This window comes from Rhinopithecus bieti, unplaced genomic scaffold, assembly GCF_001698545.2.
Source record: "Rhinopithecus bieti isolate Rb0 unplaced genomic scaffold, ASM169854v2 scaffold_15850, whole genome shotgun sequence".
Taxonomy (NCBI): domain Eukaryota; kingdom Metazoa; phylum Chordata; class Mammalia; order Primates; family Cercopithecidae; genus Rhinopithecus; species Rhinopithecus bieti.
The window spans coordinates 3986523-4010112 of NW_016809273.1; the positions used below are offsets into that span (position 1 = coordinate 3986523).

General features: G+C 35.4%; 1 protein-coding gene across 2 annotated transcripts in view; it reads right to left on the bottom strand.

Moving 5' to 3' along the window:
• GABRG2 (gamma-aminobutyric acid type A receptor subunit gamma2) overlaps positions 1–23590 on the bottom strand; it is a 96595-nt gene that overhangs the window by 47546 nt on the left and 25459 nt on the right. For both annotated transcript variants that reach the window (XM_017889036.1, XM_017889035.1), the window contains exons 2-6: positions 21755–21906; positions 20172–20239; positions 17872–18092; positions 14001–14083; positions 11251–11388 (exon numbers count right to left, since the gene is read on the bottom strand). In XM_017889036.1, coding sequence (XP_017744525.1) covers positions 11251–11388; positions 14001–14083; positions 17872–18092; positions 20172–20239; positions 21755–21906 — 662 coding nt within the window. The remainder of the gene's footprint in view (positions 1–11250; positions 11389–14000; positions 14084–17871; positions 18093–20171; positions 20240–21754; positions 21907–23590) is intronic.

Genomic DNA, 23590 nt, shown 5'->3' on the forward strand with positions numbered 1-23590 from the left:
TTTCTCATTCACATACATTCAGTTAGCATCCACCCTTGCTCCTCCCACTCACAGCAGGTCTATGTTTTCATGCTGAATTCACTTTATCAGACCTTAGCTAACTTATCAACCATCTCTATGGCAACACCCTGGTCCCCTTCCCTCACCTAAGATCTCCACATGTGACAGACAAAGTAGATCTGTTAATTTCTGAATGGGACATAATAAGAAAACATGACAAAATTTTGTTAGGAATTCTGGGGGACAGAGAGAATGCAAATGCCCACCAGATGTTTGCTTCATAACAGAGATGCTAAATACCAGGAAATATGTCAGTGTTTTATGAGTGAAGCAGACCTTCAAAATCAGTCTAGTCTGATTTTTATTTGTTTTGAGGTGAAGAAATTGCAGGTTCAAAGAGAAAATGACTTCCTTAAGGTCAATCAGCTACGGATACCACAACAACTATGGAAACCTTTAAATAGGAATCTTAGGGTATGTAAAGTTCTATACGCAGCTGCCTCATTTTATCAAAGTAAGTAAAGAATAGGATTTTATTGCAGAACATTAACTACTTAGATCTTCAGAAAACTACAAAAGGACACAGTATCAATTTGATTGACAATACAAGACTGCTAATGTGCAAGAAAATGGCAACAAAGCAAAATGGCGACAAAGCAAAAAACGGCAACAAAGCTTTTAGCTACTTACACGTGAGTTGAAAAAGAAACTAAATGACAGTAAAGACTACAGGCACAGATGTCCATATATAGAATTTCCCAATTTTATTTTTATTCAGAATCCATCTTCCATGAAAGTGGAAGTAGAGATAAACTGAATGAACTTAAAATTGCTTATGTTAGATATTTATGATACATAAGCCCAGTTGCAGAATGTCAAAAGGAGGTGAGACCTAGATTGACAAGATTCTGGTACTTCTTTGCAATTCACCTAATATTTATATTCAGGCAAACTTTGGTTGAGTCATGCTTTTAGCATTCATTTTTTAGAGTGTCATTTTGTGATAGAAAAATCCTCTTTGCCCTTTATTTATCTTATTTATTTATTTATTTATTTATTTATTTTTGAGACTGAATTACGCTCTTGTTGCCTAGGCTGGGGTGCAAATGGCCCAATCTCAGCTCACCACAACCTCTGCCTCCTGGGTTCAAGGGATTCTCCCGCCTCAGCCTCCTGTTATCTTTTATTTTAAAAGATAAAATGATACGCTTCATCTCTACAGATACATATGTGATCTCATTTTGAGATTAATTATCTTTAACTTTCCCCATTTTTATAGTGATACACATACACATTGCTTTACAAAATATGAAAACAGTAACTCAGGAAGAAAACATAACTCCAAAAATAGGAAATAGGACAGGGAGTAGTAGAGACTTTGGTAAACTGGAGATTGTATCACCCACATGTTGAGACAGGTGACAATTCAGCTCTATGTAAATGTTTTTACATGGGAATGAGGGCTTTCGCAGATGTTTAAGATACAAAAATCTTTAAATTTCCCATGAAAATTCTCAGTTGTTTAATATTAGCTGAGAAATAAAATAAAATTTAACTCTGCCCATCCTAAAGCCCCATGCCACAGGCAGGAGTCAAATAATTGGCTGCCAATTCGGAAGCTCTGACTTTACCTCTTTGGAGTGATCTCCCTGTAAGTGAAATTACACCTGGGCTTGGTCTTTAAGATTCAGCCCTAAAATTTTATTTTTGTACCAATCCTACTTCACTCTTAGTCACTAATACTGGTAACAGGAAACCACCCATAAGGAAAAGTGATCATTAGGCGATTACAATTGGTGTCCATGATTGCATTACCTCTTTAACAAGGAACCATTACACAGTTCCTGAATTGCACATTGTCTTTTATAGTACATAGCTCTTCACCACTTAGCAGTGAACAGTAGATGTAATGATGAAAGTACATCATTGGTACATGGTGCTATTAGTCACGTGAGTATAGGCAGATTACAAATTATGTTTGGAAACTAATCCAGTAAACTCACTTGTCTAAACTGAAGCTTTCATCTTTGAGTCTTGTCAGCAATATAACTTATTTATTGTACTCCAGTGTTTCTAAAGAAAGAAATCTTATAAAGCTGCTAGTGAAGTGCTTATGGGCAAAACAATTAGGTTTGTAGTGGGCATGAAAGAAGAACTAATTTTAAGAGAATAGAACTTTTTAGTGTATCTTCTTGTCATCATTGTGGAACATGGTGTACTGCAAAGAGTAGTTAATTTTGGAGTGGATAAATTGGAAAACAGAGAAATGTGAAAAATTAGACATCTATGATGTATTTTCTATGTTAACTGTAAAGCACTGTCAATTTCTTGAACAGCAGAGATATCCATATATAAAAACAAACCAGGCTGGGCAAGGTGGCTCATGCCTGTAATCCCAGCACTTTGGGAGGCCTAGGCGGGTGAATCGCTTGCGACTGGGAGCTCGAGAGCAACTTGGCCAACATGGCGAAACCCCGTCTCTGCTAAAAATACAAAAATTAGCCAGGCGTAGTGGCGTGCACCTGTAATCCCAGCTACTTGGGAGGCTGAGGCGCGAACCTCGGAGGTGGAGGTTGCATGAGCCATGGTCTCACCCCTGCACTCCAGGCTGGGTGACAGAGAGACTCTGTCTCAAAAAAATAATAATAATATTAAAATAAAATAAAAGCAAACAAAAAAGTGACATTGTAAACCATGTTTAACATAATGGTCAATCCTTTTTCCTTGGGTTTTACTATCTGTTTCTGTTTTGCTGGATGTACTACTAAAATTAGATGTTCTTGATCTCTTAAATGAAATATATTACGTGAGTGGCAGATGAAAATGGCATATAAACTCTGGTCAGCCCCTAGTCTGTATGCCCAGCAAATTCTTTTCTAGAATGTTGTGCAACACAATGTTGTGGCCTTCATAAAAATTTCCTTTTAAAGAAAAGAAGGCAAAATATTTTAAAAAGAATACATTATTTTCCTCATTGCTATTTGCTGCCCATTTCCAGTCTGTGATATGCTTAAAAGTGCATATCTGCAATGCTGAATAGCATTATTTTCTGAAACTGCAAGACTAAGATGAAGAAATCATTCGCTTACGTCAAATAGGGTAAAAGCAATCTTCAATTAGTTTACATGTAGAGTATCATCTCTAAAGGCTCAGTCTTCATTCTCTCACATTTTTGCGTTTTCAAAAAAATTTCTTTCAAATTTATTTTGGGGCAGTAGCTGTTTAGGAGAGATGTGTTAGTTATATCAGTCACACTGATGTAAATTTCTCTTAAATGTAGCAAAATAGGATTTTCAGTTGAGTTAGAAAATACCAACAACTTGGATTAAAAAATTGATTTTTTGATCTGGTTGCTTCTGATAGACTGACAAAATATTAATTTTTAAATTTATTATAAATAGTAGTCATGTAAACCATTTATTATATATTCTCTCAAATGGTTTTTTTTCAAAGAACAAGTTTTCACAAATACACTGGATTCAATAATTTTTTAGTTAAAGCCAGATTTGAATGGACATGTGCAGATCCAATTAACTAGTGACTAGTACTGACCACTTAACTAGTAAATAATACTATCTTCTAAGCAGTAAATAACTTTAATGAAAAATGAAAGGATATAATTGCTAAATTAAGTATCTCACTTGATACTTTTGTTATATCTAAACATAATTGCTATTCCTACAGGTTAACATACTGTTGATTCATATATATGGCTACCATATTAAGTGCTAATACTTCATTGTTGCATGTCTCTGTAAAAGTAGCTGTTATCAAGCTTAGGAATAGTTTTTATTTTAATTCATCTCTTTATGGAGTAAAAATTCTGGATCTGAATAAATAACTCTATCCATTGAATATCCTTGAACAAATAACTTAGCCCATCTAAACTTTAGTCTCCTCATCTATCAAATGGAAAAATAATATCTTTCTCAGAAGCTTTTGTGAGAAATAAAATACCATTGTGTGCATTGCATAGATACTAGAAAGTCATAAAATCCATTGTCCCTTCCTAACTCAAAACTGAGCTACATTTTCCACCCCCACTTTTTATCTCTATAGGAATATGCAACTAGTTCTTGCCAATAGAACATAAGCAGAAATGACATGTGTCACCTTGAAACCAGACAATTTTCCTTTGATTTCACAGAACTTCTCTGTGCCATCTGCCTCCACCCCTTAAAAACTATCTCCTTGCTAGATAGTGTGAACACAACCTTGGAATTTAAAATCCAAATGTGTGATTTTTAACATAACATACGAATATTCCAGGATCACAGTGGGAAGAAAATAGGTTATCATTTTTGCTTAACATTTTGTTTAATGTGTGTAATAACATATCACTAAGAACAAAATAGAGGGGAGAACTGCTTCCTCTAAATTAAAATCCCAAGGAGTTTGCTTCTTTATTTGTTTTGAAATTTTATTGAAAACTTGATCAAGGAAAAACGTTCTAGAAAAATATTCATTTATAAAGAATGTGGCTCTTACATTAGGACATTGACAGTGTAACCTTGGTTATATCAGGGATTATGAATAAATGCTGAGGACAAGGACTTTAAAGAAGCATCTAATCAAATGCATTCCTTTTATAGATAAGTAACTTTCATCCCAGGGAGGGAAAGTGACTTCCCCATGGCTGCTCTAGGCCCAGCTCTGTTTATATAATTCATACGCTTTTCTCTCCTGAGACCAAAGCTAACTTTCTAAATTGAAGCTTAAAAATAAAATTAAAATCTATTACTGTGCAATCATCCACTGGTTTATTTTAAGACATTACGCTGCTTCAAGTAGTTTGAAAAATTTAGTATTGACTAAAATAGGCTCACAACTCACTGAGACTCAGGAGTAACAAGAGATTGTAGGATTGGTGCTGTAGTTGTTTATTTCTCTTTTTTCATTTAGTTTTTTTTTTTTTTTTTCATTTAGTTTTGTTGTTGTTGTTGCTTTTCCCTTCCAACCTCTTCAATTTAAAAAGTACCATTAACTTGTATTTTTTTTTTACCTTCCTTTTTTTCTGCCAAACTAGATCATCTAAATGATGAGTCAAGTTTTACACATGTCTCCTTAGTTTACTAAGGACATTTAAATCAAAACAGCCGAAAAAGGTGGAAGCTATTGTTCTTGATTTGAGGAAGCATTTTATTCATATATAAATATTGATGTAGGCAGAGAAGGTTGGACTTGAGCTTGGTATTAAATAATAAAATAAATAGGAACAGAGACTTTGGGGTAGGTGTAACATAGCAAGAAAACCTCAGGGAAGGGAACACTATGATGGGAGAATGATGCATAGCATTTAAAGATACAGAATATGGATATTTTAGAAATCAGGCAACAAGCATGAACTTCATCCATGGAGCTGGTGTTTCGAGATTGTGATCTGCATGTCACTGGCAGAAAGGAAGATAAATTTAGTGGTATACAGATTTTTCATTTTCCCAGTTATATATTCCTTGTGATAAAAACCAGGAAAATATAACTAGAACATGGAATCTAAGAAGAAAGTGGGATTAAAACAACAAAACAGAAAATAATTTACATGGTTATGCCAAAAATAGTTATGAACATGTTTCATGAAACCCTGATGTTTCGGATGCACTGCTAAAGACAATATGATTTAGTGGTATTCTGACTTGGGAGAAATGTGGTATATTTCTTTGTGATTCATTATGATGGCACAAGGATCCCACCAATGTAGGTTTCCTGTAAGAAATCCATTTGCCCACTTTTCTAGCCCACATCTCAGGATGACAACAGAGAAGAAAAAAGAGTCAAAAATTATGGATAGAATTTGATGAGCTGGCCATGGCAACATGACAAAAAGAGTAAGCTCTTCTAGTTCAGAGTACACAATGAGCAATGGAAAACATAGATAATAGCATTCTGCATTATGTATTTCATTGATGAATGATATACTGTTGTATCAATGTAATTGTCACAAGTGATTAATACAACCATTATCTATAATCACCTCTAAGTCAGCCACCAGGTTAATAGTCCATGGTGACTACCACTCCGGTGACTGGCTTAGAGATGATTAAAAAAGGTTTCTCTTGTGAAGCTTATGTAGTGGAGGAAGGGGCAGAGACTGAGGAGTAAAACAAGTGCCCAAGCAACACAAGGCAGAAATCATGTTTTCTTAAGGTGGGTGACAATGCTCTTGGAGGAGTTAATGGAATAATAATGATAGTGATAATAATAGTAATATTGTTGCCTTCCATTTGCCAAGCTCTTCCCATTTGTCAGGCACATTTTTAATGCAGTATGTTTCTTAATCCTTGGAGCAACCCTGTGGATACTGGTGATATTGGGCTCGGATATATTAAATGATTTATATAAAGTCACACCACTAGTAAGTGGCAAAGCTGGTGTTGAAACCTGAGCTGTCTGATTCCAGTGGTGTACATTCTTAAAAACTGCTTCAAGTTGTTTTGATATTAAGATCAGTGAAGGCACTGTTGAAGAGATGCCATTGATTTAAGCCTTAAAGTCATAGAGATGAGATGGTATTGATGCATTAAGAAGCCATTCGAAACAGAAAGAGATTGAGATTCAATGTGAGTGTAAGACTGGTTAAACACAGAAAAATATTCACAGATTGGTTCTTTCACAAGTTGGGAAATTATAGAAAACAAGGCTGGAAAGTTCCTGCGACCAGATTCTTACATACTAGAAACATTAGCTTGCACTCAATTGAACCTACCGAATTATTGAGACATGAGGAAGGGATATATCAGGGGCTCACTGGGCCATGATGGGAGTCAAATAGTGTTGTGATTAAGAGCATGAATCTCAGAGCAGACGACTTTGAGTTTCTGTCCCAGTACTTGAACTTGATCCCTGCAGGTAAATGAAACCCTCAAAGTCTCAATTTTCTCATCTGCTGTGATACCATCAGTGTTAACAGTAAATGTAACTATGATTATGAGAAGCAGATCATTTACACGTGGTGCTTGCTGTGGTGCATGTAGTTAGTGCTTAGTAAATGCTAGCTTTTGCAATTAAGGTGAAAAGCATACACTGGAGATGAGAGAGAAATTGACAGCAGGCACATAACTTAATAAGCTACTGACACATTCCAGATGAGAGCAGACAAAATCATGAACTAGGACAGTGGCAATGGCAACTGAAAAGAGGACAGTTACACAAGATATTTCAGAAGCATAAGTGCCTTCATGATTCATTAGATGTGGGAGGCAGAGACATGACTCTGAGTGTTCACGCTTGGCTCACTGGGGCAATGGTTGTTCTCTCCCAGATATAGAACAATCAGGAAGGAATTATAGTTTGAAGAAGAAATCATGGATCCAGAATCTGTTCTAGCATATTGACAATGAATTAAAAATATTCTTCAAATCTTATCGACCTACCTCAGGGGAAATATTTTTCTCAACTGTAGTACAGATAAAACTAGTATTAAAAGAGATGATTCAGGTGGTGGATGCAAGGACTCTCACATAGCATTAAATTTCCTGGTGAGTAAATTCTCTCCTGTGAAATTCTTCTTCTATTATTCTGTTTATATCAAAGAGAATGTTTTGATTTGGTGCTAATTGCTGTTTACTCAAGCTCTAATATCCTTTTCTCTGTCTTTCTCTCGTTTTCAACATATTCAAAGTCTAGGGAACACAAATATATGCACTTAAAGTGTAAGAGTATTCACTTGTTTTAAATCATATTTTATATCACTTATATTTTTGTTAAATGTTCTGGTTTTCCAATTACGGTCCTTGTACTAACTGTCCTTTGAAAAATTAATTTCATTAAAAAACCATGTATCAAGGAATACTATGCAGTCATACAAAATGAGAACATGTTCTTTGCAAGAACATAGATGGAGTTGGAAGCCACTATCCTTACCAAGCTAACACAGGAAAAGAAAACCAAATACAGCATGTTCTCACTTGTAAGTGGGGGCTACATGATGATAACACATGGACACATAGAAGGGAACAACAGACACTGGGGCCTTTGGGAAGGTAGAGGTTGGGAGGAGGGAGAGGATCAGGAAAAATAACTAATAGGTACTAGGCTTGATACCTGGGTGATGGGTGATGAAGTAATCCGTACAACAAACCCTCATGACACAAGTTTGCCTATATAAAAACTTGTACATGTACCCCTGAACCTAAAAGTTAAAACAAATAATAAAATTCATTGTGCATTCAAAACACACACACACACACACACACACATACACACACTCACAAATCAATTAAAGAAAAAAATAGGAATCAGAAGCACAGTCACTACTTGGATATAACAAAGCTTGAATGAATAAGGGTTGGAAAATCCTTCACTAAGCTATGTCGCAATTTGGCAATATTCTTGCCAAGTTAAAAAGAGGCATTTTAAAGGGAGATACATTTACCACAAGTGTAAAAGAAAGTCACGTTATAATTGGCTAAGATTGAGCTCCTGATAATATCTCAAGAAAGTTGTAAACATAACTTCCTTGTAGACATTCATTAGTTACAGAGCTATGCTTTGAAGATAAGAATAGCATCAAAAATCAAGCAAATATCGAGCAAAAACTTCCAATCATTAAAATATCAACTGTCACAGAAATCAGGCTGCCTTTCATTATCAACATTAATGTTCAATTCAGCCCTTTCTCTTCACGGAGCCCATTGAAATAGTACTGCACACAAAATACAAACCAGCCAGGTGAGCAGTGGGAGAGAAGGCCAACTATGGAGGCTATCCACAATATTAGGACACACAAAGAAGTTAATGAGATCAGTTACATGATGGTACTCAGTGTGAAACATAGTATCTTTCAATACTGTTTGGCTGTGATTTCCTTAGGAAGATTAATAGCCTTGTGGGACCTTGTTAATTCTTTTTGCTATGCTTAAAGCAAGTAGATAATTTTCTCCCACAAGTGTCTCTTAACAGATAGTAAATTCCCTAGATCATTCTCCACATGAGACATGGGGGAGTTGGTAATGTTAGGCTCTGTGATGTAAAATCAACCCTTCTGTCCCCACCATTAGTCCTTCATACCACTCTTGGGCTCAAAACAACTAAACAAGAAACCTTCTAGTCATGAGTTTGTGGGTTCTGTTTTAGAGTGTTGGAATAATTATAGAAATATGAATATACAACAGAACTTAATGGCCAATTTCTCATTCTGGAAGCATGAAGAATTGGAGATTAATTTTACGTGGTGTGTGTATGTGTGTGTGTGTGTTTTCTTTCGCAGATGGAAGACTTCAGTTCTTTTTTTTTTTTTTTTTTTGAGACGGAGTCTCGCTCTGTCGCCCAGGCTGGAGTGCAGTGGCCGGATCTCAGCTCACTGCAAGCTCCGCCTCCCGGGTTTACGCCATTCTCCTGCCTCAGCCTCCCGAGTAGCTGGGATTACAGGCGCCCGCCACCTCGCCCGGCTAGTTTTTTGTATTTTTTTTAGTAGAGATGGGGTTTCACCGTGTTCGCCAGGATGGTCTCGATCTCCTGACCTCGTGATCCGCCCGTCTCGGCCTCCCAAAGTGCTGGGATTACAGGCTGAGCCACCGCGCCCGGCCGACTTCAGTTCTAAGGCAATCCTTAACTTTTCCTTTTGAATCAAATGAAAAGATTGTTTTGCCGAGCGCGATGGTCACGCTGTATCCCAGCCTTTTGGAGGCCGAGGCGGGCGGTCAAGAGGTTCGGGAATCGGACTCCTGGCTTAACGGTGCACCTCTCTACTAAAAAATATAAAAAATTAGCGGCGCGTGGTTACCGGGCGCTTAAGTCTCGCTACTGGGGAAGCTGACGCAGGGATTGCGTGAACAGTGGGAGGGGAGCTTGCAGTGAGCCGAGTCGCGCCTGCACTCAGTCTTTGGAGACGACCGAGCCTTCTAAAAAAAAAAAAAAAAAAAAAAAAATTGTTTAATACTTGTGTCAGGGTTTTTGTTGCATAAGGGAACAGAAGGCCATTTAATAATAGTATACTCAACTATGACCTTCTTTCAGATTCTTTTTTCCAAATAAAAGAGCCTTTATGAGACATTTGCAAATGCTCAAAACAATGTTACAATCAGATAATTCTTTGATTTGGAGGATGGTACTTTTGAAAGTAGAATCATAAATTTCCATCTTTGTGTAGGTCCTTTATTTGCTTCTCTCTGTAAAGTAGATGAAGACCTGATTCCAAATTATTCCACATGCAAAAAATATTTCCTATGAATTCTAGAAAATGATCAGGTGTTTGTGACTAAATCAACATAAAACAGCTCAACTCTTGGAAATATGTTTCAAATAACATCTTAATAGATGGTAAGCTGAGAACACAATGTTTGTATTTGAAATTTAAACATATAAATTAACATAATTTTAAAAGGAGTAGTTGGATTAATCTACATAGAGGATGTAAGCAGCATTGTTGAGAGTTGAAACTGGCCACTTATGAGATAGATCTGCTCTGGAAATGTATCTAAGTTGCCAGACATAGAGTTTTAAATTAATAATTGATACTATTAGAAGTCATGAGATTTAATATAAAAATATTTACTTTTAGCTTGTCTTAAAATAAATCTTAATTCCTGACCATATTATCATGCACATCTGATAATCATAATTAATATTAGTAAGACCTACTATTGACCAAGCGTTCACTAAGTGCCAGCTATCATTCTAAGCATTTCATTTTATTTATATTTTGCATAAACACTGTCTCCCTGTGATGCAATTTTTTAAATGCACATTAGGCATCTGGAAAAGCTGATCTCAGAGATTCAATACATTTGCCCGATGTCTATAGCTTATAACGGATGCAACTGGGATTTGAACCCAATCCTCTCTGATACTCAAGAATTATTCTGTTATCCACTGATGGATAAGTTTAAAATATTAAAGTACTGAATGGAGAATGGGTCCATATCCACTATGCTCACTTTTCTGCATTTGTAAAAAATTCACTCTTCCTGTGTGAAATGTGGCGATTTCAGTACATTATGAAACATACTTTCTAAAAACAGTACTCCTAATAAATATTTTCTTTTTTCATAATTGGTATTCATTTTTCCTTAAATAAATTAGGGAATAATTTACTAATCCAATTTGAATCCAATTTGCCCAAATTGGTAGAATATATTTATATTTATCTATTCTACTTGAATTTCAATTATAATTTTCTCTAGAAAATTAAAACACTTCATTTAATTTTCTGATTATCATTCATAGAGAGGTATTGGAAAACCTTCTAAATCATATATACCAAAATTTCAACTCTGGAAAGGTCACTTGGAATTCTTTGCAAATGCATCTTACCAGAAGTTGTCTTCACTACTTCAGTGGTATTTCTTAGACCAACAAATGAGAATTGATAAAGCCTCCAGGATCTTGTGTCACCCACTTCAACAGAACTTCGCTTCCATTGATAAACAATTTCTTCACGTGGATAGCCATCTGCCATGAGATAGGAAAGCTCACATTAAAAATGATTATAATTAGCATATGTAGCAATATATAGCAACAATCTTCTACGAACATGACACTGAGGTAAAGACTGAGAAAGATAGTTACAAGCTAGATGAGGATCTTGGACCAAAGGGCATTGCAGTGAGGACATAAATTACAATGACATTGCATCCTAATGGGAAGTAAGATTCAAAACTCCAAAGGTCAAATTTACTCTTGAAAATAATTTAAATGACATAGAAGGTATACTACATGTGGTTTTATATATGCCATATGCATGCTTTCCATCATCTGGAATAGTGCATACCAACTGACCAGTCCATAATAAATGGTAGAAATACAAAGTCTTGTATCACAGCGAAAGACAGTTAATAGAGCAAGATTTTGAGTCAAATAGAAACAGAAAATAGTAAGACAGAACAGACTCAAAACTTCTCCAAAGAATGCATTTGAGGTGGATGATAGTTGGAAAAAATAAGCTAAACTATTTATTATCTTTCTTTCTCAATTTGTCAGGACTCAATTTTAATATACACAGAAATACACAATTAAAAGTAGTAGTAAGTAGAAATGCTAAGAGGACGATATCAATGAGCTTGTACTAATAGAACAGAAAGTATTCGTTGAAAACATCACACTGGCAGGTGAGATAAAGTAGTGGTTATGAGTACCATTTCCCAGCCATTCTACCTTGGATAAGTGTATATTTTTCCTCTTAAATTGTTTGCTCCCTTATAGGGAGGATAATAGTACTTATCTCATGGAATTGATGGTCAATGTATATTTGTTGAATGGACAAATATTATTATGAAGTCAACTGCAGAATTAACTTTTTCAAGAAAATAAATGAAAACCAGAAACCATTTTAACAGTTTGTGTACTAATAATGCTAATTATTATGTGATAATAAATAATAATGGCATGTAAAGATTACTTTGATTATGAACACTGATTGAGTACTTGGAATAAAATCCCACATAGTTCCTCCTGTCTGTTCCCTTTGATGCAGTCTTATCTATTGTATGTTTATATTAATTAAAGAGGGAGGAAAAAAAGAGTTTGTAGAGAACTATTGCAGGGGATGGAGAGGGGTATGATAGGATGTGATGAAAATTGAGGAAAACAGTGGTAATATCCAGCCTGGGCAACATGGCGAAGCCCCATCTCTACAAAAAATAAAAAAATTAGCTGGGTATGGTGGTGCATTCCTAAAATCCCAGCTACTCTGGAGGCCGAGGTGGAAGGATCACTCGAGCCCCAGAAGCAAAGGCTGCAGCGAGACGAAATCACACCACTGCACACTCCAGCCTGGGCAACAGAATGAGATCTTGTCAAAAACAACAAAACAAAACAACAAACAATGATGATATGAGGCAACTTTGTGCAGAGAATGTGCCGGTAACTGAATTGTTCAGATAGCAATAAGTAATGTTAAATTGTGTTTGGGTTCAGAGGACCATTTTCAACTGGCCACCTGATGGCACAGAAATCAACAGTTCTTGGGTTTTAGCTGACACAAGAAAGAAGTAGACCCACTTGGAAAATTAAAAGCAAGGAAAGCTAATCTCTCTAAAACTCAGGGAAACCTTAACTTTACAATTAAATATATTTTATTCTTTGATTCAGTAAAACATGAAATAAGTTTTATAATGAGAATTTTTCTAGATAAATATGATGTACAGTGATTTTTTCCTCTGTTTTTCTCTGGTATTGATGAAGTGATAAACACGTGATTACTTCTCTGATCATCAACTTTTTTCAAACTGTGATTACTATGACTTAGTGGACCCCCTGGTTGAGAAATTACCTTTCTACAAACATAATTTTAAAATCTATAATCAGATTTTTATTCTGTCCAATATGCACAACTGGCAGACAAAAATTATAAAAGAAGTGATTGACCTTTCATGGATGCTGAACAAATAGTAAGGAAAACGTTTTGGGAAATTTAAGTTTGCTTGACTTTGGTTCAGGCAGAAAATATCTGTAAAGGTTACTAAAGCATAATCTGCGTTAGATCATCATGGATCCTCTTGCTACATTCTATTATCTATCTGATAAAATAATAAATAGAAAATAATGGTTTTATATTTGATCTTATTGTGTGTCAAATAGTAGTTCACATATATTTTATCAATGAAATGATTTTGCTGTGGGGCAGACCTTAACTAGCAATGTGCTGCTATAGTCCCTTCCTAGGCCCATAGGAGAAAAAGGAAGAGGATATATAATTAAAGATTGCACCCTTTCTATTGAGTCCAGCGTTGGCCTTACAATCCGTTACACACACACACACACACACACACACACACACACACACACACACACACACAAAAGGCTCTAGGCAACCAATATATTAAAAGTATGCAACTCAATGAAACCTATTTGTAATTCTTAATCAAATAAGTCCTTCTTTTGCAGGAATCACCCTAATCAGAGCAAGCTGAGATTAGGATGAAAGAGATGGTCAAAATCATTGAAGTCAGTAACATAACTTAATACAACTTTGAAATTCGTTATGTTTCTTTCAATTAATCAACATGGAAATCAGAAAGACTGTAAGTGAGGGAGGATACAAATGGAAAAGGAATATTACTTACAACTGGAGAACTCCAAGGGACAGGAGTGTTCATCCATTGGGAAGTTGTGCAATTGTAATTGGCACTCGGCATCAATTGTCAACCTAAGTAGGAAGATATTAAACATAAGATGGATTTTAGACATAATTTTAAATTGTAAATTTGCACAATTTTAATGATTTTTTTTTTTTTTTTGAAGAGAATATCTCACATTCTGATTGAAAACACAAAATAATCCCCAATGAAGATATCCACCAAGTCCAGGAAAATATTACATAAGACTTAATGTAGTCTGTTCATTTTCACAGACCAAATAATGGCACCTCACTTACCTCAACTATATTTATTGAAAATTTATGATCACTTAAGTTTTTGGTTTTGGTTTTTCTCTTTGCAAATTAATTGCTCACGTGAAACTGCTCAGTGAATATATTTAACAGAACCAACTGTTTTAAGAACGTAAGCTCATTTACTGTTTGCATGTAAATGAATGTTGATAATTCTAAGATCTTATCTGATAATTAAAGCAGGACCTTCTGTTTGTAAGAACTTGTTCGCTGTTAGCTTTAATTGCTAAAGGTGAGTTTAAAAATACCTGTGTTGCTCAGTGGTGTGGCATTCATTCTACACTACACTGTCACTAAATAGGATATTCTAGAGGATGTCATTAAATAGGTATTATAGAGTAGAAGAATATCTAATGGAATACAATAAATGTTAAATGCACATACACAGACATATTTGAAAAATGTTTGCCAATAAATCTTAATTAGTTTAAGTCTTATTAGTTAGTGCTTGTTAAAGCATACAGATTTTCTCAGTCTCAAGTCCTGGGCTGGAACTCCAGGAGGGAGAAGATTTGAAAGTCAGATGTCTTTACCACCTTTGGGTAAGTATGAATACAGTCTCAAATTGTAATGGTAATGGGTTGATGAGTTTTAAATTTCATATTTTAGCTATATTTCTTACATTGTATAGATATTATTGTTGATATAATGAAAGTATTATTTTAGGGAAATTTGTTTTTAAGAGATTTTCCAATTAGTATAACTTTTAATTGAAAAGAATTAAGAATCTATCATTCTATGATATAACGGAGCAATTACTGATGTTAAAATATATTTAATAATTATTGAGCTCTTAATTAACTATGAAGCACTGGGTAGAGTGAATTGTTTCCTCATTTAACAAGTATTATCATGCATTTATTGTACCTGAACTTGTCCAAAGTAACATAACTAGAGGCACAGTTGAAATTTGGGCCCAGGATTATCTACCTTCAAAACTGGAGGCTTTAATCATTGTTACTATACATTTATATGCTCTTCAAAGGGAAGAATAGTTTTAGTCATAAAGGAAGCTACAATTAAATTTGACATTTTATTAGTGTTACTACTCCAAATTAAACTGGAATTATTAAAATTGAAAATAATATAATTGCAGATACAAACATAGATACAGATCTAAATGTCTTTGGGCATGCAGAAAAACACAAACACACTCATAGCTCTTTTTAGATAGCCAGAACAAAATCGTCTCTCTATATAGACTGGTAACCATTCAAGCTTTGATTGAATCTCCATTAGTGACACTTTTGAGGTGGCTTTCATAATTAGCTAATGTAGTGATTCCACAAATTAAGTCCAAAAATGACTACAATGTTATAAGAACAATAAAGACACTTAAGATAGTATGATTGACTTCATATTTCGAAAGCTGGACTGAGCTCTGATGTATCGGGGGAATTTTGTACCCACTAGATTCTAAATTCAGGCATTGGCCAGATGAGATGGCTGACACCTATAATCCCCAGACTTTGGGAGACTGAGTTGCGGACTGCTTGAACCCAGGAGTTCAAGACTACGTGGGCAACATAGTGAGACCATCTCTACAAAAAAATACGAAAAATTCTTAGCAGGGTGTAGTGGCACGTGACTGTGGTCATAGCCACTCGGGAAGCCGAGGTGGGAAGATCACTTGAACCTCTGGGAGGCAGGGGTTGCAGTGAACCCAGATCATGCCACTGCACTCCAGCCTGGGTGACAGAGTGAGACCCTGTCTCTAAATAAATAAATAAATAAATAAATAAATAAATAAAAATTCAGTTATTACTATATCTCTAAGTTTACGAACGCCATGATGAATATAAAATGCCTGGAATGAATTTATTTTGGAATTGTGGCTCTTTCTAATAACTGATATAATTGATAAAGATTTTGGAGCCACTTTCAAGTATTATATTTTGTATGTTGAGCAAGCACATTTAACATGAATCATTTGAAGCTAGAAGTTCTCAGATACGAAGATTTAGAATTGCATTATTCTTATTTTGATTAAAATGTATAAATAATTTTAATTTTTCTGTATTTACTATGTATCAGGCTCTATGTTGATCACTTTACTTATCACCCTATTTTGTCCTTGTAGCAACTCCACAAGGTCAGAATAAGTATCTCTGTTTTATAGAAATTAAAGAAATGAAGGTAAAAGAGTGCTCAGCTGTGCTGCCAAGGGTGGGGGAGAGGCAGTACAGGGTGGGACAGTGTGGTTGTGCTTTCTTTCCCAATAATTTCCATCAGTTCTCACTTAATTTTCCTAAATAAAAATGTAACCATGTAAAAACATCATGCTTACTATGCAAACAAAGCTTCTAACACCAAAAGTCCTCCTACCAGATAGCTGCCCCTAAGTCCCTTTATATAGAAATGCTGAAGAGTTGCCCTAGTTCCTGCAGATAGTAAGACAGAGAGCTAAGAACCAAAGTCAGATGTCTGATTCCTAAGACTATGTACTCACCTATTATTTTATCTAATAATGTACTCCCACCAATGAGAAACTTCAATGTAAAAAATGTTTTTTTTTTTTGAGACGGAGTCTCGCTGTGTCGCCCAGGCTGGAGTGCAGTGGCGCCATCTCGGCTCACTGCAAGCTCCGCCTCCCGGGTTCCCGCCATTCTCCCGCCTCAGCCTCCGAGTAGCTGGGACTACAGGCGCCCGCCACTTCACCCGGCTAGTTTTTTGTATTTTAGTAGAGACGGGGTTTCACCGTGTTAGCCAGGAGGGTCTCGATCTCCTGACCTCGTAATCTACCCGCCTCGGCCTCCCAAAGTGCTGGGATTACAGGCTTGAGCCACCGCGCCCAGCCGTAAAAAATGTTTTAAATGCAAAGTATGAAGTGCTACGATAATGGCATAAAATGATTATTTTATTAAAGTAGCATTTTACTCTAATTTCAAAATTTAATTTCAGAGGCTGAAAGATAGCTCCTTCAACTTTCTCCCAAGTATGTCTATTCCCAAGATAGACAATAAATTAAGTTAAACAGCCTATTAACATAATGGGAAGTGGGGTGCCAGGAGATGAAAGATAATAGATTCTAGGTGCTTGCTATTGTGAAGCTAAAAAGAGAAGAATGTATGGAGACATACACATCGAAAATTCTCTTTTAGCAACTATTTCTTTGGAAATGAACATATTTCCAAGCATAAGAGGTGGCAGTTCCAAGGATGACCAGTTATGTTTTAATTTTTGTGTTCTAAAGTACCAGAACACGCAAACACACAAAAAGCCAAGACAGGTGCAAAGGTCAGATGATCTTGCAAGACAAAGGAAATTTCAGGTCAGTTGTGAGAAAAAAAAAGGTTTACACAACAGCTGTGGAAAAATAAGCTTTGCCTATAATTAGTGCTTTGATAAAGCTCATTGATAGCAGAAAGAAAAAAACTGTTGTGATGTCATATACTATTTGATAACATGCCAACCAAGACGTAGTCTTGACATTTCTTTCTTTCTTTCTTTTTTTTTTTTTTTTTTGACTTGTGACTGCATTTTGTGTTTGTTTGTTTGTTTGTTTTCTTCCTAACAATTACTCCTTTCCTTTTGCAAAAGAATACCTTAGGGTATAGAGCACTCGACCATCATTCCAAATTCTCAGCATCCTGTTGGGGGTGGTGATCCAGTGTGCATCAGCCTTTTTGGAGTTTCTGAAGAAAGTGTCTGGAATCCAGATTTTCCCCACCATGTTGCTGTTCAATCGGAGGACTTTAATGGTGCTGTTAAATTTCAAACGTCGATCATACCATGTTTGCGCAAAAAATATATCAATAGTGTATTCCTGTTTTAATAAAATGATAAAACAGAAAATTTGTACACAGTAAGACTATGTTGTTGAATATTTGTATATTTCATTCCTGTTCTCTTTGCCAATCAGAAGCAAAGCTATCTTGGCTTTGAATAATCCAAAAGAAAGCTAGAGTTTTGCTGAGGAGATTACCATTTCACCCATCTTTTATAGATATGTTCGATACTTTTATGAAAAAGTAGACCTGTCTAAGTGAGTTCTGGCAAAAGAGCAGAGCTTTGATACAATCCTTTACTTTCCATATCTATAGAGCAGAGCGTTGTGTTGTTTTCAGCTAGCTAGTTCCTTGCTGTGAGAACTGTCTCGTGCATTGTAGGATGTTTAGAAGCATTCCTAACCTCTACTCCTTAGATGACAGTAGCAAATCACAAACCCACACTCAATGTTGCCAAGTAATGACAGCTAAAATTGCCTTCAGACACAGTCAAACATCCCCTGAAAGGGAAAAAAAAGTCCAGATTCAGAACCATAGCTATAGAGTGAAACAAAGTACAGAATATGCAAGAAAGTCCTAAGCAGGAGATCTGGAAACTCAGTTGGCCTATATTAAAATGAGGATCATAAAGAACCTAACTGGGTAGGCTGTGTTAGGATAGAAAAAGGGAATCAACAAAAGGTGCTTTGCATCACGCCTGGCAGAGAGCACACACCTAAGAAGAGGGGTTTTTTTTCACTATTTACTTGTAATGTTCTTTTCTCTAAACAAGATGAAATTAACAATTAAAAATAATTTCTAATACTGTGCTAATCTCTATTACAAAATGCATTCTTGAATGCTATACTGACAAATTACTGTAATTATTTCCATCAAGTATACATATCACTAAACTGGAGAGTGCTTTACTTCAGTAAAAAAAAAAAAAGCAGATATGGTGTGAAATTCAGATCATTAGGCCTGAGTCTTTTGTCTCATTCACATTGTTCTGTTTTCTTTCCTTGAACCACCTCCCACTGGGTGTCGTTGTGATTAGCTACATTTCTACCCCGGAAAGCCACTCTACCCTTGTTCACCATTTAGTTTCCTTTTTACAGTCTATGAGTAATGAGGAAAGAACCTGTTTTATGAAATCCTTTGTCAACCAATTAGTGATGTGGCAGTAGAAAGAATAATTAATTAATTTAGATTCTACATTTTGGCAAGAAAAGCCATGAATAAAAAACTTTGAGTCTTAAAACTAATATTTCACAATCTTTGATCCTAGAACAGTTCTGGGGACTGGTATTCCTAAAACAAGAAAGTTCTGCATTTAAATAAACTATCTATATAGCTTCTACTTCTTAGATATTTATAATTTATTTCAGAACTCTGAATATTCTGAGAATTATGGCTATTAAGAAGTTAGAATTTGTTTAATGATTAAACAAGCAAACTTATTAGCTTGGAGTATGCAGGTGATGGTATATCACCTCAAGTGGCATATCAATCTCTCTGACTTAGCAGAGCATCTTTATTGCTAGTTTGGTAAAAATGGTTTTAAAGTTATAGTATCACTATATTATATCAAATATAATATTGTATAATATAGAATATTATATTACATTATGTTATGTTGTACTTCATTCTGCTCTACTCTATTTTATGTTCTCTATTATATGATATTTTGGACTCCAGTCTAGTTTTGTATTTCACATTTGGGTAGAAAGTGTTACATAAGAACAGAATTACTTTTATTATTACATCTGACACACTATTTTATCTGAGAAACATTTCTGATTTGAACCAAACTATCAATATTCTAATAAGTATTTGAGTACTATATCCTATTTTGTAGTCAGTAGCACTTGGCAAGTAAACACCGATTGATGAATTTCAACAGCATAGCGTATTTACACAAATTAATTATATATATAATCCTACTTAATTCTCATAACAAAAATAGTTAACATTTAGTTATCTTCATATTACAAGAAAAAAAGGATCTGGATGACTGTCTTTCACTTCTAAAGTTTTAAACTTAAACTTGCTGGCATGTTTCTTGCTATTTCCATGACATCACATTTTCTCCCAAACATGATAATAAAATAGACAAAGAATTTTACTTGGAAACTCACCATATTGATAGCGTTCACTGGACCAATGCTATTCACATACATGTCTGTGTGAATTAATGTTGGTTTCACTGTAAAGAGAAACATAGAAATGTGTGCACGTAGACAGGTGCAAGATTTTAATGTTTCAATCTTTGTTTTCTAGAATAGATTTATTTAGCTACATTAGAAGTAATTTATTCACAACTAATTTGGTACCAGTTACTAATTCACCACATTTGAATAGCTATTTTGTTTTCAAAGAAATATCTTTTTAAAGCATGCACATGCAATAAGCACGCATAGTAGAATTTTGAAACCAATTATCCTTTTAAAACTAACATAAAAATGAATAAATTAGAAAATGCTTCTCTTGGCTTTTCTCCATCTTTCTCTCAGATATCGTGAATTTTACCATGTTTCCTTCAAGCTCTGAAACTGACTTGAGCATGTCCCTGACTTGACCCATATAGAAAAATAATTGCTTAATAACTCAGAAAAAATATGCATTCAGAACATGAAATGGACATAAAGAGCAAACTGGTAATATAAATTGGTTTTGGATCACAGTTCCCTGTTGATTCCTTTAATTACCACATTATCCTCACACACTTCTCACCAACACAAAATTAATCTTCCTTGATGATTTATTGTACACTGTGATACCACAGATAATATGAGAAAACCATATGGAAACCCATTACACACCTATTTGTCAGAGAAGACTGATATTAAAAATCTGTAGTATAATATCCATGACTAAATGCATGGTCCCCATTTTTATTTAACATTTAATGAAAAACAGGAGCGTTAGTCTCTTCTTTATTTTTTTCCTTGAAAGTGTCATGTCCTAACTCACCATGGTGGACTGAATTGTCTATAACCAGCATTCACATTCTTGCCTTCTCCTGGGTGAGGCTATTCCTCCACCTCTCGACTTTGGGCTGGATCATCTGATTGGCTTTGGCTAATAATATATATACAAAAGTGAGTGTACCAGTGCTAGGCCTAAACATTCAGCCTCATGAGATTCTACTTACTCTCTGGCTGTTTTCTACTACTATGAGAAGGGTTATCCTAGCTAGGCGCTGGTCCCAGGAGTAGAACGAGGAACATGCACAGTACGGTTCACCTAAATAAGCAGTTCCAGCTTGCTTTAGCCTAGATTAGTATATCTCTCAGGGGGGTATTTCATAAATGTTTGTTGTCATATGTCATTGAGATTTTCTGGTTGTTTGTTACACAACAACAGGTAAACAACATATCCACTCTTAACTATTATTGTCTTGTTTGACTTGTTTATGTTGCTTCATAAAGGGGTCATTGCTTTTTTTTTCTACAGCTTCTGTCTGAGATATCTAGGAATATTTGAATTTCTACCTCTAGCTCTCAAGCTTCACTTGAAAATAATATTTCTTCATTTTGAACTTATTGACACTCCTCTCACTCCTAGGCCAGAATGCTATTTAATCACTACTTTTACAACATATAAAAAAGTATAATTTAAATCTTCCTTGCTCTTGAACTACACTGATGGTTTTTTTCTAATAAAGTAGACATGTTTATGTGCTCCTATCTATAGCACAACACAAAAGACTTTAACAAACCTCCTATATCAGGCCGAAGTTTATTGTCATATCCTTCCAGCAGATTGTTTAAGATGACAGTGACATCACCCTCAGGAACTTTTGGAGTCAAGACCCATGTTTTGTTAGAAGCATAATCTTCATAGTCATCATCAGATTTTTGGCTAGTGAAGCTAAGAAAAAAACATATTGGTCAAAAACATACAGAGTATACTCAAGTTGACTTTTATCCACAGACCACCAGTGGAAAAGAAGAAATAAAACAGGATTAAAGCAACGTTTAAACTGAAAAGTCTCACTTGAGGGTTATTCTAATTAAACTGCATAGATGGAGACTAAATGTATTCAACTACTTCACACTTCAGGTTTTCAGAATTCTTTGCCCTCCCATGTACAAATAAACCATGTTTTGCCAGTTACTTTTACTTTTCCCATATTTGATATTCTTTCTGTCTACTTCCCAGTCTCCTGAAGGAATTATAAGGAAACTATTCGTGGGAAAGTGATGGTTAAATGACCATATGTAGTCTAAGAATTCAGGTATAATGTCTCCTCTTTCCTCCTTTGAAGAGTTCACTTGCCTCAACTTATTAATGAAAGTAAGAGACTGATAATTAGATTCCCTCCCACAAACTGCCAGACATGCCTCTCCCCACTAACTTGAATGCTAAGGAGACAGCTCAGTCTCTCTGCCTTTGCTTCCCCCAGGGTGTGTTTACGTGTATTTTTTCCCCTCACTAGCACTGAAGGCAAGGGTGGTTCTTTTGTCTTTGGTTGTTAAGAACCGGGTACTATGAAGAAAAATGTGGTTACATCCTTTATGATGGCAAATATTTTTAAGCTGGAAACTCATACCAATGGTTAATATACTACAGTCATAGAAATGAAGTGACCTGTTATAACTGATCAAAAGGCTACATAATGTTCTTTGATTGTATTCGCTATACCCAAACCTGTCAGAAACCCCTTCAGCAACTGGGCTGGAAGCCACCTGAGAATGACTCTGGAAGGGGACTGGAATTCCTATAGCTTACCAATCCCCCTAACCCAAGTCCCAGGGCAACCCCGCCAAGATGATGATATTTTCCAGATCCAGGGGCAATGCACACCCTTGCAAAATCTGCCATTTTCATTTTTACCAGCACCGAATGAATATTGGTTACTTTTGTAATTTAGAGTAAAATTAAAAAAAAAAATACAAACTTAAAATACAACATTTCCCACCCCTGCCCCCATCTTTACCTTATTTTACTAAGCATATAGTATTGAATGAATTTTGTCAGCTATGACATAATTGCCACATTTACCTTGAATAAATAAATGTATACATTCATATATTCTCAAGCCAGATTTATCACCTTTCTTCAATCGTACTCAGTCATCAAGTATATATACATGCACAAGGTAGTTAAATATACATACCTATGTGTGTATGTATGCGTGCACACATGAATGCACATATATGTTTTATGTACTTCATATATATAGATCTTGATGACTAAATATTGCAGAAGATGATTATGTGATTAATCTGGTTTGAAAGTAAGGATAGAGGATGAAGTCTTAAGAGTAATTACTGTCATGGGTCAACTTAGTGATTACAGTAACTTCTTTTTTTCATTCCTTTAAAGTTTTATGACTAGGAAACATCATGAAAATATATCTGCAAAAGGCCTAACATACTGTGTCTTACATCTTGCACTTTAGTGAGCGTAGGAAATTTAAAGGAGCATTAATTTCACACAGTGCCCATAGTGGGTATAATGGGCTGGGCAATGCTTCCGTCAGCTCTCAGAGAGAAAAGCCTCCATGCAAGCAGAGGCCAGTGTGCTGCTAGAAAAAAAAAAAAAAAAAAAA